Source organism: Monodon monoceros, unplaced genomic scaffold (genome assembly GCF_005190385.1).
Source record: "Monodon monoceros isolate NGI ecotype Baffin Bay Population unplaced genomic scaffold, NGI_Narwhal_1 Super_Scaffold_2, whole genome shotgun sequence".
NCBI lineage: Eukaryota > Metazoa > Chordata > Mammalia > Artiodactyla > Monodontidae > Monodon > Monodon monoceros.
This window is the reverse complement of record NW_021703776.1, coordinates 31,578,486-31,597,558: the sequence shown is the minus strand read 5'-3', so window position 1 is coordinate 31,597,558 and position 19,073 is coordinate 31,578,486. Positions and strand designations below refer to the sequence as shown.

At 39.6% G+C, this 19,073-nt stretch overlaps 1 protein-coding gene across 1 annotated transcript in view; it reads left to right on the top strand.

The window, feature by feature from the left end:
• The window catches only part of DNAH11 (dynein axonemal heavy chain 11), a 315,311-nt gene that overhangs the window by 116,340 nt on the left and 179,898 nt on the right, over positions 1–19,073 (top strand). The window contains 5 exon segments of the mRNA XM_029233957.1: positions 9,304–9,435; positions 11,258–11,418; positions 14,730–14,886; positions 15,004–15,149; positions 18,029–18,145. Of these exon segments, the coding sequence (XP_029089790.1) occupies positions 9,304–9,435; positions 11,258–11,418; positions 14,730–14,886; positions 15,004–15,149; positions 18,029–18,145 (713 nt within the window).

Here is a 19,073-nt window from a genome sequence, read left to right as displayed (position 1 = left end):
ATCAGTGAGTTTGTCCCAAGGATAAAGGCCTGAGAAATACTTCATAAACAAAGTGAGACGTTTATTGAGGACTTCTGCCATGACTGTGTCTTGACTGTAGATCTTGGGTTGGACAACTTTTTCTGTGCGGGATGGAATAGTAAATATTTTAGTCTTTATGGGCTTTGTAATTTCTTTCACAACCACTCCTCTCTGCTGTTGGAGGAGGAAAGAAGCCATAGGCAATTTTTAAATGAATGGGCATGCTGAGTTGCAGTCAAACTTTATTTATAAGAACAGGTGGTGGGCCATATTTGGCTCATTACCTGTAGTCTACCAATTCCTGTTCTAGAGGAAAAAGCAGAACAGATCCTGAAGTAACTCAAGATCCCCGCAATAAGTGGAGGTAACAGAAAAAGAGATTTGTTACCCATATAGGCCATGAGTCCAGTCTGATCCGTTAACTCAAGCGTTGGTTCTTTGAACAGATCAAACACTGACAAAGATTTGCAGTTCAGAGGAGACAGCAGAAACAATAAAGGGATAGGGAAAAGAAAAATCTCTTGTATGAGAAAGAGATTTTTTTTAGAAGACTGTACAACACTACTTGTGATTTTATACTAATATTTAAGTTGAAAACCTAAATTAAATGGATAATTTTCTATGAACACTGTTTCTAAGATTAATTCAAAATGAGGTGGAAAACTTGAGTAGACCAGTAACCACAGAAATAATAGAAATGGTAAGAAGGTTTAAATTTAAAGATAGGTACCTCGTAAATAGAGCCCTGTTCCAATGGTTTCTTTAATTTCTCTGAACAGTGTTTTCTGTAGTTTTCAATGCAGAGGTCTTATACATTTCTTGCTAGATTTATTTTTAGATAATTGATATGGTTTGATGCTGTAAACATATGCTAATTAATTTTAAATTTTCTAATGTTTGTGGCTGGTATACAGAAATATATTGATGTTTTAATATTTACCTGTGTCTTGAGACTTTGCCACATTTGCTTGCTAGTTGTAGTAGGTTTGTTTTTTTTTTAAGTATAGTTTCACAGGCTTTCTATGTACATGAGTATACCATCTGTAAATAATGACAGTTTTACTTCTGACCTTCCATTCTCTTTTGCCATTTATTTCCTTTTCTTGAGTCATTGAATTGGCTACGACCTTGAATATAATGTTAAATAGAAGTAATCCCAGTCTTAGGGAAGAACAATGTTTAAAACATTAAGTACGATAGTAGTTCTAGATTTTTGTAGATGACCTTTCTCAAATAGAGGGGAATACCTTCTATTACTGCACACTGAGAATTCTTATTTTGAAGAGGAGTTGAACTTTTTCAAGTCTGCCGAGATACTCTTGTGGTTTTTCTCTTTTATTCTGTTACTAAGGTGAATTTTTGAATGCTAAGGCAACTTTGCATTTATGATGTGTTACCATTTATAGATGTATATATTTTTTGCTGGATTCTGTTTGCTAATTTGTCCAGAAATTCTGCATTTGTATTCATAAGGGACATTTATCTGTAGTTTTCTTTTATTATAATATCTTTGCCAGTTTGGGGATGAGGATTATGCTCCTTAAAAGGAATTGGAAAGTATTGCATTTTCATGTATTTTGTGAAAGAGTTTGTTATAGAAATCACCGGTAGTGCTATCTGGGCTTGAGGTTTTCTTTCTTTATAAATTATAAATTGATTTCTTTTATGTACATGCTGTTATGTAGCTTTTTTGGTTTCTTTTTTTCTTGTTTCAGTTTTTGGAATTTCTGTTTATCAAGGTATTTACCCATTTTTTCCAAGTCTGGGTTTGGCAAGTTACAGCCATCTGGCCAAATCTGGCCCGGTGCCTGTGTGTTTGGTAGTTTTCACGCTTCACTGGCTAAGTGGTGTCATTGCACTAGAGACCATGTACCCCTCAAAGCCCGAAACATTTACTGTCTGGCCCTTTACAGGAAATGGTCATCCACCCCTGATCTGCGTTTTCAAACTTACTGATGTGAGTTGCTCTTCCTATATCGACGTTATCCTTAGCACATCTGGAGGGTCTGGCATCGTGTCCCCCTTTCATTCCTGGTGTTGGTGATTTGTGTTTTCTCTCCTTTATTTGTAATCAGACTTTCTATGTGTTTATCAATTTTATTTAAGTTTTCAAAAAACTAATCTTGGATTTTGTTGATTTTCTCTACTGTTTGTTTTGTATTTCACTGAATTCTGCTTTATCTTGATTACTTCCTTTCATCTACTTACTTTGAGTTTAATTTGCCTCTCTTTTTCAAGTTTCTTAAGGTGGGAGCTTTGATTATCAATTCTTACACCTTTTTCTTTTCCCACATAGCATCTGAAAGAAACTCGATAACTTGATGAAGATTATCTACCAGAAACCTACAGAGAAAATCATGCTTAATAGTGAAACATTAGCATCATTTCCATTAATGTCAGGAACGGGGTACTTATGCTCACTGCCTCTGACATACATTGCTCAGTATTGTGCTGGTTTTCGCAACATGACTGAAGGAGAAGTAGGAAACGAACAGTGCAAAGGGAGGCGATAAACCGAGATTCCACAACCCATGACCTGATAGCGTCAGAGAGTGTGGGACCTGGTCTCTTTGGCAATTTTCTTTGTTCTAGCTGAAATGAAAATCCATTGTTTCTGATACTGCTTAAGTTGAAACATTGATGGGTTTCGGGATTAGAGATCTTGTTACTATTGTTAAGAGACTCAGAGAGCATTACTTCTGTGTATGTCCAGATGGAAAGAGGTTGAAGGTTCTGGTAGCTGACTCCCAAAGTGCTGTAGTAGTTACCTTGTAACGTTCACTTCAGTTTGCTGAGCTGAGGACTACACGCTCCAGATCTTAACATATCTACCGAGGGGCGCTTCCAGCTTCTTTGCTGCTGTGGCTTGGGTGTGCCTAAGCTGGGAAATCTGCCATGCCTTGATCCTGGTAAAATTGCAGTGCTTCTGCTACTACAAGGAAAATGTTCTTCCTGTGTTGCCTTATTTAACCTATAGTATTTAGGGACATGTCTCTTTAAGTTCACAGACATAGCCTCTTTATACCATACTGCCGTAGGAGCTGGGTGGGGACAAAATTGAGAATCAACCACCATTATGTATCGGGAGCCAGCCCTTCTCTCTGACCTTGAGTTTGTTACTGTGTATGCCTGACACCTTCCTTCATGGTGAGCTCACCATCGTCCCGCCAAGCAAGCTGCTCCTCTTTGGAAGAACACTGTGGTGTCTTAGACATTTGTAACATATAAACCTCAGTGATCAAGATTCATGTCTCTTTCTTGGGAATTGTTTCCATGTTTATCTAAACATGAGAATTTATAAAAGGGGGATGCCTAGTTACCTCCTTCCATCCACCGGAATCATTAGAGGTCAACTCTTGTCTGGCCAAGGTGTTCTGTTAATGAATATGTTATCCACATGGGAAACTTTTGGGTTTATAAAAAATACAATAACCTAGAATCCTGTACTACATCCTGGCTCCACCATTTATAACTGTGTGATCTTGGGCAAATTACCTCGTATTCTCATATATAAAATGAGAATAATAATAGTACCTTCCCCACAGAGTTTTGTGATGATTAAATTAGAAATATGTGTATGTATTTATACACAAAGGTAGATATTATACACACACATACTATATATATACATACACATGCACACATATATAATAATGCTTGTCAGATATGTTAGCTAGTAAGTGCTCAATAAATGTTAGTTCTTATTATCTGCTGATGCCATCAGAGAGGAACTAGATCAATGGCAATGGGGCTGGTGTTCTGCCCTCTGCACCGTCCTCTTGTTAAAATGGAAGGATGGCCTCTGACCATCTGGAGCCTTGTCTCCATCTGTGCTTTGGGTCTCGTTCGCAGGATTTCCGTGACTTCCTTCTCTACTGTGTCTTCAAATTCTTCCACTGGCTCATTCCCATCAGCAATTAAACATCCCCATCTCTCACATTGCTTAAAAACAATACAACCACCAAAAAGTATTCCTTGATGTCACACCTCCTTCCATTTCCTACTCTGTCGCTGGAACTTATAACCAAGCCTTTTTTTTTTTTTTTTTTTTTTTCCGGTACGCGGGCCTCTCACTGTTGTGGCCTCTCCCATTGCAGAGCACAGGCTCCGGACACGCAGGCTCAGCGGCCATGGCTCACGGGCCCAGCTGCTCCGCAGCATGTGGGGTCTTCCCGGACCGGGACACGAACCCGTGTCGCCTGCATCGGCAGGTGGACTCTCAACCACTGCGCCAGCAGGGAAGCCCATAACCAAGCTTTTTGAACTAAATATCTATACTTACTCATTCCATTTTTTCATCCTCATCTCTCTCCAAGAACCATTTCTAATCACTTGACTGAGTATATTTCTGTTTTTTTAACGTTAGAAATACTTCCTTTTCAAATGCCCTCTTCCCTTATATTCATCTTTATTTGAATTCCACTTTTCCTCGTACTTCTTGGGTTATTCTTCAGTTTTCCTTCCTGTTCCTCTTCCTCCTCCTGCCTCTTAACTGTTCCCTGTGGCTCTGACTTAGATCCCTTTTTCTTTTCACCACACCACATATCCCTGGCTAACCTCATCTGCCCTTATGGCTGCTCAGTTTCTGTTGTAATATGCTGGTGACTTTGACCTCCAGCTCAGACCTTTCTCTTGAAGTGGAGTCAGGGGCATATTGGACTTGTCCACTGGAAATTTGACAGGCACGTCCAGCGTAGAACATTCAAAATACATTTACTTTTCTCAAACCCGCTTCTTCAGTGCTTCCCAAGTTCATTAAAAAACACCGACACTCTTCACCAGTTGCTCAGACTAGAAGCCCATTTGACTCCTCTTTCACCTGATACCCAGTCAACCACCAAGTCTCTTCAGTTGCCCTAAATATATTTATTCTTACTGTTTTCTTCGCTACTTTGTTAATAACCTGGTCCCAGCTACTCTTCCCTTGCCATGAGTGTAGCATCCTCTTCTCTGGTCTTTTTTCTCCAATCCTGTTTCCCTCCAATTAATCATACTAGAGGCAGAGAAATCTTTTAGAAACACACATCCGATTATCACCCCACCTCCCTAAACCCTTCACCAGTGTCTTCTTGCCCTTGAATTGAAGTTCAGACCCTCAGAAAGTTGGCCCAGCCCTGCGTGTTTGGGACCCCGCTTCCCTCTACAGCATCCTTACATACCTGGTCTGCCTCTCCGTTTCCCTCTCACCATCCCAGACTTTTTTCAGTTCCCTCCCAGGGCCCCCTGCCATATCCTGAGCTGCCTCCTGTGGCTTAGACACTGCCTCCCTGGGTGGGAAACCCCTAAACTCTCTACAGCCTAAATCGTACTCACTCTTTAGTTCTCACCATAAATACCCTTTCCTGTAAAATGTCTTTCCAAGCTCTCGATTAAGCAAGGTCCTATTTCTGCGTGCTGTCATAGTACTTTTGTACTTGCCTTAGCAAAACAATTGTAATTATTTATCTGCATTCCTCATTGGCCTGTAAGCTCTGGAAACAGTAACCACGTTAGTGTTGTGTGATTGAGGGGATGAGAGAACAAAATGTTGTTCAGGTGTGTATTATTGCTGTCATTCATCTCTTCCTTTGTTTATTCATACGAGTGTTTCCTGAGCACATGCTTTGTGCTGGCTGCTATGCTACATGTGGGAGTGTAGTGTTTAATAAGACAGATAAGGACCTTGCTCCTTGAGAGCTTACAGTGAAGCAGAGGAGACAAACAGTAAACAAGGAAGTAAATAAGTGAATGATAAGATACTAGTAAGAACCATGAAGAAAATAAATTAGGAACATGTAGAATAACTGGGTAGGTGGAAATAGGATGGCCAAGGAAGGCTGATCTGAGTAGGTGAACTTAAACTAAGACTTGAATAATGAGAGGAGGCCAGCTCTACAAAGATCAGAGGGAAAATGACTGCACACAGGTGAAACAGTCTCTGTGACCTTGAAGCGGCCATGATGGAGAAACAAAGAGAAGGCCAGGATGGTTGGAGTGATGTCAGGTGGGAAAAGAGTGATGGGAGGTCATGGAAGGCTTTGTGTTCATGGATAGGAGTTTGGACTGTAAGTGAAGGTAGGCTTCTTTCTGGTTCAAGATACACCGTACATATGCTCCAGGTAAACCAAGGTGTACCGGGAAAAGAGCCACTTGAGTTTCAGAGGTACGTTTTTGACCTGAGACAAACATCCTTGATCCAGTAGAAAATCATGTGACGTTTCTTTAATCAAGGGCAAGAATAAGTGCTGATTACATGATAAGGTATATATTTCTTAAAAGCTGCTGAGGAACATTTTATATATGTCACAGACCATAAACTTGTGTGCAGTTACAATGTGAATGTATAGTAATTGCTTCCTGATGCCACTGTCCAAATGATAGATATTTTATAACTACTATTTGTGTGTGTGTGTGTGTGGGTACAGAATTTTATTACTTAGAAGAGAGCATCATTGGGAAAGTTTAATCTTGAGAGACAGTGTAAGATCCCCAACATATAATGCTGTCCCGATAATGTTGATGAGCTGTATTTTTAATCATCTGTCACTTGACAAACTTTTGTAGAAAAAGAATCAATAATGGAGAAATCACAGGGAAGCTCAGACAAGACATTGCTTGTGAAAGCACTTGAAAAATGTTCTTAAGAGACATAAAATATTATTACTGTTGTTACAACCAACTCTTTCTAACCAAGTACTGGTACTGGTGTAAGATTTGTGACTCTAAAGACTGGATATCTTGACCGAGATAGAAAATATCCAATGCCAAAGTACCTTCTTTCTAACCAACATGCCTATAAATTTTGTTGAGAAACTTACATGTGTATACGCTATTACTGTTCATTCAGTCATCTACTCAGTACCCAAGCATGCATTGAGCACCTACTTTTCGGTTTTGTTTGTTTGTTTTTTGGCTGCGTTGGGTCTTTGTTGCTGCACGTGGGCTTTCTCTAGTTGCGGTGAGTGGGTGCTACTGTTCATTGTGGTGCGCAGGTTTCTCATTGCGGTGGCTCCTCTTGTTGCAGAGCAGGACTCTAGGCGCACGGGCTTGAGTAGTTGCAGCATGTGGACCCTAGAGCACGCAGCCTTCATTAGTTGCAGTGCATGGGCTCAGTAGTTGGGGCACACGGGCTTAGTTGCTCCGCGGCATGTGGGATCTTCCCGGATCAGGGCTCGAACCCGTGTCCCCTGCATTGGCAGGTGGTTTCTTAACCACTTCGCCACCAGAGAAGTCCCTGAGCACCTACTTTTCAACAGCTAGTGGCTCTGGGGACAAAGCACTCAGCTAGACAGATGCAGACCTTGCCCTCATGGAACCGAAAATCATGATGAACACTGAACATGGCATACTGAAATAATAATCACCTCTGCTTTTCTTCTCATGTAACTACATTTTAGAGATAGATGTAGGATATTGAAAGTAGAATATACAACAACAGCTATAAGGCTGTTGTATATGCTGAATGTCTAAAGTACGTACTTTTTATTCCTTTGAACCACTTATTCATTGTGTTTGATTTTAAGTCTCTCTGGAATACTTTTTGCATAACTACCATTTGTTCAACTTGAAAGTGGTGGGTGGATTGATCTTGTGGAGGCTGGTACAGGAAATCTATGCGATGTGATCAGTAAGAACTCAGGCTCTGACGTCAGAGTGTCTGGATTTGAATTCCCCCTGCCCTGTTTAGCAAGTGTGGTTAATATGCCTACGAGTCAGTTTTCTCATCTGCAAAATGAGGATAATAGATTGTTGTGAAGATTACACGAGGTGATACAGGCAATAATCCTAGTTAGTGCCGGGCACGTTGTAGACTCTGATTTAATGTGAATTGTGCATGCTGCGATTATGCCATCCTGCCTGCCTTCTCCATGCTTACTGTAATTAAAGAATCTTCTCCAGTGCAGCTGCACAGCAGTCTCTGGGCAGTTTGCATTGTTTGGTGTTTTCTGGAATGTGGTAATAGCACTATAGGGAATATGTTTTTTACAGTAGGTACAAAGGTTTGAGAGCCTTTGATGATATGATATATTCACTTGCAGCCAGTTCTTTCAGGATCTAACAGCTTGCCATTGACTGTCCTTTGCAGAGCTAAACCGGAAAGGGGACAGTATAGTTTTACAATATGATACCCTGGAATAAGGCAGAATTTTGTTGTTGTTGTTAATAAGCTTTGAGTAAGACAGTAATGTTTTATGTAAATAAGCATGCTAACAAAATGACCACCTAAGAGTATCCTTCAGAACTTTCTGACCACAATTAACAGTAAGATATATTTTATATCAGATCAAGCTTACACACATACATATACACTCAAGTATGAAACTGAAATAAACTTTCACAAAATAATACATATTCTTACTACTGTAGTGCAGCATTTTTATTTCTTTCTATTCCATGTCATTCCATTCCATTTCATTCCTTTCCATTCTAGGAAAAGAGACCAGTAGTTTGAAAACTGTTGATCTCAGAAATTGGTGGGCAAGCATAGCACAGGGAGATCAGCTCGGTGCTTTGTGACCACCTAGAGGGGTGGGATAGGGAGGGTGGGAGGGAGGGAGACGCAAGAGGGAAGAGATATGGGAACATATGTATATGTATAACTGATTCACTTTGTTATAAAGCAGAAGCTAACACACCATTGTAAAGCAATTATACCCCAATAAAGATGTTAAAAAATAATAATAATAATTTGGGGATCAAAAAAAAAAAAGAAATTGGTGGGCAAGACAATTCTTGTTTAGACAAGAGTAGGGGTATGAATAAGAATTAAGTGGGTTAGTCATCAGCTGTACTGTTTAAATCTTTTCTCAGTTATCATCCTATATTCCATGCAAAAACACACAAAACCCAAAACCAACCAAACAAAACAGCACTTGGTATTTAGTTATTATACTTTGACAGATATTAGCTCAGTTTGATCTTTTAAAATTTTGCAGTCATTTCTCTTCCAGCAAAGTTGCAGACCAGATCGTGGTCACATGGAGAGTGAGTTCAGTGCAGCCAAGAAACTTCGCTTCTGCCTCTGGCTTTGTCATTACCTCCAGATTGACCTGTCTTCTCTGAGTCTCAGCTCAGAAGGCGGAGGGGGAGAGGGGCAGTAATAATATTTATTCTATTTAAATTAAGTATTTTAATTAAATCCCTCCCTCCTGCTCCTACCCCCAGGGTGGTTTGACAGCCAGCTGGGACAATGTATTTGAAATACTTTTGTAAACTAAAGGGACTTTTACAAATATAAAGACTACTGAGCTGTAAGATTCTGTATTTGTAACTATTACCTCTTTTAAAAAATATGCCTTCTAGATTTCTCAGTTGAATACACTGATTGCACTTTTGCTGGGAGAACTTCTACCTGGAGACAGGCAGAAGATCATGACAATTTGTACCATAGATGTCCATGCCAGAGACGTGGTGGCAAAACTTATTTCTCAGAAGGCAAGTTATTTGTAGAAATTTCATGTGTTTTTTGCTGTTTCCTAAAAGTGGTATTTATTATCAAGAGTACTTCTAAGAAAGTCGTTTTTTTGTTTTTTTTTTTTTTAAGGTTGTATATTTTAATTAGTCCTAAGAAGCTGAGTGCATTTACTTTGGGTATTTTTTATTTGGGTTAGCAAATATATTATCCTCATGAGAGTTATCCCAAGTGATATCCCAAAGGGTTTGGCCAAGTCAGGAGCCTCTAATTCAGATCATCCAAAAATTAAGTCAGGATGGAGGAACCACAGGAAGTCACGTGTTCATTTCCCTGTCTTCCAGCTTCTCTACACATAATTATCCATTGGCCTGTGATAACCACCACTGTGGCTTATCCAGCCAGTAGCAGTAAGATTGTGTACCACCTAAACCATCTCTGTGTGCTTTTGATTATTTTCCTTTTGAAGAAAGAGAAATGTTGGCCACCCCTTGTCTTTTCCATTCAAAGCTAAATTACTTTCTTTAAAGAAGTTATTTTCTAATCCTTTCAGTGTGTTATTAACCTTCTTATCTCTTTAAAAAGTCCACGTGTCTCTTAGATACCGGCAGTGTTTAATGCGGAAGGAGAATCTCTCACCCTTTTTCCAAAATACACTGCTACTTAAAATGTCTTAAATACGCTTGTCTAGTGAACAAAATTGACATACCATGCCCATAACCTACTTCTTCCAAATCCCTTTTGTTTTTTGAGAGTGGCATTTCCTTTCACAATTTGAATGCATGCTTGTATTGTGAGATGTTTGCTGTTGTTTTTTTAGTTCCTTCTCAATTTATTAAAAGCAAAGTGAATTTTAATTCTCTTCACAAAGTGCTAGCAAATGCTTCCTTATGTAAGCATAAAGTTAAAAAAAAAAACTTCTTGATCCAGGTTCAGGACCATCAGTGAAGAATGTTGCTTAATTGCTAATCTAAAACTGATCCTTGCAAAACACGATTACCATGTATTCTCATTTTGATTGATAACTACTCTTTGAATATGACCTTGCATATTTTATTATGTTTTATCAGTGGTGATTTGCTTGCAGCAGGATAAATTTTGATTTAAAATATGTTCTTTATTTTGTACTTAAAGAGATACTGTCTAATTCCTGCTCATTTAGTATGCATAAGTATGCAGTGTCGAGACTTATGTAGATATCAGACAAATGAGTAGATAATAATTTTGGTAACTTCCAGTGATTCCTAAGAAACCCTTGGGTCAATTGGATTTTGAAAGAGACTGGAATTATTTTTTCAAACTGGGAAAATAATGGATAGAATTGAGTGAAATAAGAAGGAATAGCAACGAAAAAACCTCTGTTGTTTGGTTTAATGAAAAATGACGTGGAAATCTCTACTAAAAGCAGAACAGTTTGAGAATGGACTTGGTTGAAAGTATAGTTTATTTATACCTCTGACATGCAGAAATAATGGATTATGTGCTATTTTAATACAGAGTGTATTTTTCCATCTGACTTCAGTGATAATGAATATAAAGTCACAGAAGTGATCAAATCACCTGGGGTGATTCATAAAAGGGGAAAAAGCATTGCTTCAGCAAATTGATGTTGTTTTACAGTAATAGGCTTCTTAAAATGAACACGTTTATTACACACATATTTCTGATTAAGTATTCAACCATCTACATGCAATTACAATTTGCAGTAGCATACAAGAGACCTACCTTTTGTGAGATTTTTTAAGAGTAAAATGCGACTCAACCGAGTTGATTAGATTAATAGATTACATTTGTGGCCTTAAAACTATCAGCGTCCCGTGTGTGATGATCATGTGATGTTTTTAGGTCGCCACTCCCCACGCTTTTGCTTGGCGCTCTCAACTTCGTCACCGGTGGGAGGACACCCAGAAACATTGCCTCGTTAATATTTGTGATGCCCAGTTGCAGTACTTCTATGAGTATTTAGGAAACAGCCCTCGACTAGTGATCACTCCTCTGACCGACAGGTAACAATGATAAGTTGGAGTCAGATGGGAAAAACCAAGCCAAAAGTTCCCCAGCATGGGTAAAGATGTCTGAGATTGAAAATAAAGGACTGTGAGAAAATGATGAACAAATTGCGAAACTGTATGAAAGCAGAATGTAAATGCACTAATCGAGTGACATAGCAAATGTTGGTGTTAGAGACACGTTAAAGAGAACCAAATTACAAAAGCAGAATTACAGACGCTATGTGGTATGCACATCATGAAATCATGAGCAGTTAATATGGCTGAAGGCAGCATCTTTGATCTCGGAGTCCATTCCCTCTGGTTATTTATGGCTAACACCCTGATATTAGAAGTGTAAAAAGTGCCTCCCTTTATTAGAAGTGTAAAAACGGGAATTGCCTGTAGTGAATTCATTTTTGAAGGATTACATACAGTGAAAGGAAGAAAAGGAGAACAGAAATGATTCATCAGGTACAGTACTTCTGAAGCACTGTGCTGAGAACTGTCCCAGTGTCAAGCAGGTAGGGTTCCTGCTCTCTCAGAGCACACTTTCTAGGGGAGTGTGGTGTGTGAGTGGCTGGGAATGAAGAGGAAGAGTAAACAAATTAACAAAGTTGTGTTAGGTGGTAATATATGGTGTGACAAAAATAAAACAGGACGATAGGTTAGAAAGCGTCTTGAAGGGAGAGCGTGCTATAGATTGTATGAGAGGACATTTGAGCCAAGACCGAAATGATAACAAGGAACCAGCTATGCACACATCCTGGGCCAGAAAGTTACAGGCAAAGACAAGTACAAAGTTTCTAAGATGGAAAGGAGCTTGGTAGGTTCAAGGGGTAGACACAGAGCCCAGTGTGGCTCAAGCCTGTCAAGGGAGCAAGGGATTCTTAAACGTTCGTTGCCACTTGACTCCAAGTTAATAGATACACACGGTCAGACGTGAGATTCTTTGTTTGTATTCCAACCTCTGCTGAATTATTTGGTGGGAGAAAGCATATTTAGTCCTTGGTATTCATGAAAGAGAAATCACACGTCAAGATCATGTGCGTGTTCCCAGTTATCCAGTTACCACGATGCTGTATACTTTATCTGGGAACGGAAGGGCAGACGGTTGCAAGTCTGTCTGTCGAGCTGGGTAGTGGCGGCCCTGGGAGGCTGATGGATTTCCCTCACTAGCTTTGTGATCTTTCTTGCACACACTGATCTGCTCGTGATGTTGTCCTTGATAAATCGTATGGCTTCTGCAGTTGTTTCTCTAATTCAGTTCCCTTTAACTTGTCTCTAAAAGTCAGTGTTCACTATCTTAATTAGTTAATTTATGTACTGCTTTCAGGGTGAGAGATTAAACTTTGTAGCTTGACAAAATCGCTTGAAGAGTCAGAACTGCAAATGCCAGAGTCTGCTGTATACGTGCCCTTGCACATAGAGAAGGGGGTGGGGAGAGGCACGGCGTACAGGAGAAATGGGGAAGAGGCATTTTAAAAAATTACCGGTGTGTGAGGCCAATAGCTTATTAACTTTTTAATTTAAAGATCACTATGTGGTTTATTTGGAAGTTAAAAGGAAGATGAATGTTCCTTTCATAGAGTGAATAGGTCTGTATAAGATGTTCGCACTATGTACATTTCTTTCCCATTTCCTTCTTTGGATTGTTTACTAATTGTTTAGATTAATACAATGCTGCCTTTCAAACACTTTCACTACGTCTTGTTTGATGCCGACCTTCCCCTTGTGTGGTAGACTAGACAGAGAGCATTTCCTTCTCCCCTACGTGGGCAGGTTCAGAGAACCAAGTCAACCAAGCTTGTAATTGAGAGACTTGGGCTGGAACACAGGTGGATTGGTTTGGGGGTGCTAAGCTGCTGTTCCAGAGAGACCCAGAATATAAGTCCTTTGATAACATGGCAGCTGGGGTCTCAGTTGTGTGACATTCCTGAGGAGGATGGTCCAGCTGTATAGGCTTCTGGGTGGCTGACATGCTACATGTGGTTTGCACATTTGTTTCAGCCAGTGGGAAAGGGGAAAACGTCTCAAAGGAGGCATCCCAGGGTTAGCACACTCGTTTCAGTACATAGCATGTTGGCTGGAGCTTGGTCACGTGACTGCTCCTGGCTGGAAGGCAGGGAGGAAACGTAGCCTGCAGCATACAGGTGGTCATATGTCAGGCAAAACTTGGAACCACAAGAAAAGATTAATAGGGGATAGTCTGCACCATAAAAAGTGCTATAATTCCTAGTCCAGGGGTCTTTCAATTTCATATTCATTGTAAGATGCTCTGAAACGTGATGGCTGTAAAATACAGAAACACTCTCCATTTCCATAAGTAACTGCTTCTATCTGCGTAGTACTTTGAATTTTTTAAGGCATTTACCTTTGGCCTTCTTAACAGTCCATTGCCGTCACCACTTGGGCACCGTGTTGGGTTGGCTTTCTTAATAAAGTCCTACGATAAACCTCATTTCATGGAGGAGAAAACTGAGGATTTTGATGTCAGAAATGTAATTTAAGTTTATCTGATGAGTGGCAGAGTAGACACTAGTCCTGGGTCTTCTGCGTGTGTGTCTTCCCACTAGATCCACTGTCTGTACTAAGACAAAAATAATTCATGAGTCTGCAGAAACCTCACGTTAGGTCCTCACTGTTTATTAGTTTTCCTTCTTTTACAAGTATTAAATTCTGTCTTTGCATAATTTTCCTCAGTCTAGGAACCTCTGAATCTTCCCTGCAAAAATAACTATTATCGTAATCTAAAGACACGTAGCGACACGTTCAAAATGAATTCCTGAATACATTTTAACGTAATAAATTGTTACGTCTTTGTTATATTTGCTTTTTACAGTGAAATAGGTATATATTATTTGCATACTCTGTATTTATGTTTACCTATCTCATCTCTTAATGTATTTATTAAATAGCAGTTTAATGAAGTTAGTGTTTCATTCATTCATCATCCAAGATATCTATTTTTCTTTTATAAACAATAGTTTGAGATGTCTGCCGTATTAGTAATATGTCTACCTAGAAATATCAGAAATTCAAGGGCATTGCAAATTAAGTGTCATTTGTATTCAAATATGCAGCTCTTAGGAAATGAGACAAATAAAGCAGTACATTCTTCTCTGTTACTTTTAAACAGCCAAACTAAAATTAAATTTGATATTATCCTGACTCTTACCATGAACGAATCAGAGATGTGTCAGTATTTTGTGTTACAACCAGATTCTTAGACCGTGACTTCTTAAACTTTAAAAAATATTGGATTGTCCCTTACACCTTTTAGGAATCTCATAGAAGATCGTAATATTTGTGTTTTCTTTTGCTTAAAGGTGTTACATTACTTTAACTCAGTCACTTCATCTCACCATGAGTGGGGCTCCCGCTGGCCCGGCTGGTACAGGGAAAACAGAAACCACCAAAGATCTTGGCCGTGCCCTGGGCATGGTGGTTTATGTATTCAACTGTTCAGAGCAAATGGACTACAAAGTAAGTTAGTTATAAAATGATACATCCTAACAATATTATTCCTGACCTGGAATGAGTCAAACTAATAGCTAAAAACCCTTTTCTGTTACATTCTTAATGCCTCACTCCATCATTAAGTCCATAGGAAATATCTATAAGGGATTGGTGCAGACAGGAGCTTGGGGCTGCTTTGACGAGTTCAATCGAATTTCTGTGGAAGTTCTCTCCGTGGTGGCAGTACAAGTGAAGATGATACACGATGCCATCAGAAACAGGAAGAAGAGGTGAGCGGCGTGTAGCTTCTTCCCGTTCTTACAAGTAGAAAGAGAACCTTAGAGCAATGCAGGAGACCTCATCTTCACAGCCTCCAGCTGCCTCTTCCTGTCCCAGGAGATGAATAAAATGAGAGAGACTGGTTAATTGTGAAGAATTATTTTGAATAACCTCCTGTGTTTTAGCCGTGTTTTTTAAGTGTTCATTACAACAAAGGTGTATCACATACTTTAATCAGTGGAAGAATAAGCACCCTCTACAACACGAAATCCAGTTATCAATTCTCAGTCCTGATCTTACTTGACCTCCAGCAGCATTTGACACAGTCACTCCCTCCCTTCTGCGTGACACGCTTTCTTCACATCGGTTCCAGGACTCTACATCCTCCCGGTTTTCTCCCACCCTCAGGGCTGCTCCTTTGCTGATTTCTTCTCATATATAAAATGGGGAGAAGTACAGTACCCACCTTATGGATTACAGTGGGAATTAAATGCAGAACACTTGGGCAAGTGCCTGACACATAGCACCATGTCAGTGTTAGCTATTATTTTTTATTATTATTTCCTGACCTATTAATGTTGGATGTCACAGGCCTCAATCTTCAGGTGTCTTCTTTTCTCTATGTCTACTTGTTCCCTTGGTCATTTCATTTAGTCACGTGGCTTTCAATACCATATTGATGGTGCTGGCTACCAGCTGCCCAGACCTCCTTTCTGTGATATCTAGACTTACATATACAATGTCAGCAATTGTCTTGGGGCATCTGAAAACTCCATTTGATGTCTCATTGGCCTCTCATATTTAATACAGCCAAAGTCGAAATCCTGGTCTTTCCACTAACGCTTGCTTTGTTAGTTATCCTGTCCCAGTAGAATACACCCCCGCATTCTTCCAGTTATTCGGGCCAAAACTTTTCCAGATGGAGCTAGAACCTAATCACTTCCCAACTTGGTGCCGCACTCCGAAAGACAAAACATGGTGCTTAGGGTTTGATAGCTTCATTTGAGAAATCAGTATTATAATACCCAGTTGTGGTTTTCTTTGTAACATTTTTGTATACAGTGAAATCTCATGTATCTGGCCTACCCATTGACTCCCATTTCTTAGGGTATTTTGCTCAGTTAGCTGTCTTATCCATAAGAACATGTCAGTCTCCCATCAGGGGAAGATCATCCAGCCCTTTCAAACTGTGAACCTATTACAGAAGTTTGCAGTTATTGTAGATACATCTGGATATTTCTACCTTCTAGAAAAATTCTCAGTCCTTCCACCACATGGCTCTGGGAAACCAGTTTCCTGTGACCAGATGTCTGCTGCCTTAACTACCCCTGATCTAATGTCATGTTACAGAAGTTAGATTCTTCGCCTTTGATCCCCAGACATACTTGATTTAGCTTTTAGTCAAAATCTTCTTATTTGATGTAACCCAGGTGCCTTTGAGGCCATCCTTTCTTATGGAGATTGAGATAACTGATCAATGCAAGGATTTCTGAAAATTTCCAACCATGCTTCTCAACAGTCTCCATGTCTGCACGTATGTGAGTTGTACCTGTTCATCATCATGCTAGCCCATGTGCAAACTGCTAGTCTCCTTCATGAGTTCATGAGTTTTATTACATTCTCTTTCCACGCAAGGATTTAAGAGATGGGACGGTGCCTCACCCACAAAGCTTTCCAGCATCTTGCTGGCTCTGCCCCCTTGAGGTCCATGCCTCTGGCTTATGGCTGTCCCTGCTCTGTTTAGTGGAAGAGTGCTCAGCTACCCTGCTGCCCTAGCCACCTGCCAGGCCTGTTTGCCTTCCCCAGCCTGATACTCTGAGAATGAAGATTTCTCCATTCTTACCTTGACTAAACACAATCCACCTTCTCTTCATTGTCAAGCATCTAAGAAACTCTTAGTCCTAAAAACTGTGGCTGTCCCTTTTCCCTCCCTAGTCCGTGTTGGAGGCCCAGCTCCTTAACCGCTTTAGCCCTCCCCTTTCTCAACAGGAGAACGCCTTCTGTTTGTCTCATTTCCCTCCATTTGAAGTTTCCTTCCACATGTCCTTCAGTTTGGCTCCTACTGCCCTTTACCGTTCCATTGCCCTGGCCATCAACAGGCTAATAATGGCCCTTTCAAAGCTTTCTGAAAATCCTTCACTGCTTCTCCAATACCTTCAAGTCATGACAATAGCCATAGTCATAGCTAACATCTGTTGAGTATTTACCAGGCCCTAGGCACTGTACTCTTAGCCATGTATATACATAATCTCTTTTAATCCTCATGTAATCCAATAAGGTAGGTAATATCATTATCCTCCATGCTTTTTCTTTTTTATGAGATGAGGGAATGGAATATGCATAAAGTGATATAGCTGGTCTCTGAATGCTCGCAGTCTGGCCCCAGAGCTAGCTGTCACAAGCACCACACTAATCTACCTCAGTGGTGGTCAGCAGATACTTGTTGACTAAATGGGAGGGAAGGAGAGATGGAGGGTGAGCAAATGGACAATATAACCACAGAACAAGGAGTTCCTTTCTCCTCTTAGCATGGACGTTCTGCATCTGTACCGTATCACATTCAAGAAACTGCAGCCCATGTTGAAGGCAAAAATGGCATCACCTTTCATTAACTGTTTAAGAAGTCAAGTCCTCATTTTTATATTCTAGCGTACTGCAGCCATGCTAAAACACAAAGGAATACTTGCCATACTTGTAATTCCTTTGGGGGAAGGGAATGTATTTTTAATAAACACTCTTCAAAATATGTATGCTTATGAATTTTAAAGAAAATTACACAGCATAAACAGCTTCCTCATAATAATTTGCATTTTGCATTGGTTTGCATTTGTCAATGTGCATTCATATTCAGTGAACACATTTAATTCCATCAACATTCTTCTTCTGATAGATTTGTATTTCTTGGGGAAGCTATCACACTGAAGCCATCAGTTGGAATATTTATTACTATGAACCCAGGATATGCTGGTCGAACCGAATTACCGGAAAATCTCAAAGCTCTTTTCAGGCAAGTGTTATGCTTTGTGGGTTAGCATCTGGAGCACTCATGTCACCTAACGTTGCTGGTTTGCACTGTTAAATGATTTGTTTCTACTTGGGAATTTCTGTGGAAAACCCTTTATTATATCTTTGGGATCCCTTTATAGAGAGAACTTTCACCATGATAAATTAATTCTTTTGAAATATGAAACCAGGACTGAAAATCATTCCTTAAAAGTTACATAGTACATTTGAACATTTAGTACTAGCTCTTTTGTCACGATATTTTTATTATAAATATAATCTTCACAAACTACAGAATATTTGGAAAATACGGAAACGAATAAAGAAAAAGTTACCACTTTACCACTCAGAAATAATGATTGTTGTATTTTTATCTAGTCTCTTATAATTCCTGTTTTATGAGGTTAAGATATTAGGTTAGATTTTCATTAATTCTCATTTAATATGTTGACATAAGTAGTTTGTCATATTATTGAAAATTCTTTGGAAATACCATTTTTTGTAGCTCCAAAATGGTCTCTCCCAGGGCTCATCCATAATTTTCTTAACCATCCCCTGTTGTCTGACATGGAGGGCTTGTGTTTTTCTTGTCAGTTTTTTATGATCATAAAGTAGCCGGCCGTACACATCCCTTCACATGAAGTGTCATCCTTATTTCAGGTTATTACCCAGAATAGATTCCTACATGTAGAATTACTTGGTGACTGATTAAAATCTTGATCGATGATCTGCTTTCCAAATGTACTCTGACAGTTTATATGCTTATTAGCAGTCTGTCAGAGAACTTGTGCTGTTGTATACAAACCTGTTCTGATTTAAAATCAACTTTGTTCAGGTGTAATTTCATGTGATCAAATGCACCCCCTTAAGTATCCAGTTGGTGAAAACACTACCACAATCAAGATATGGAATGTTTCTGAAACCCCCAGACA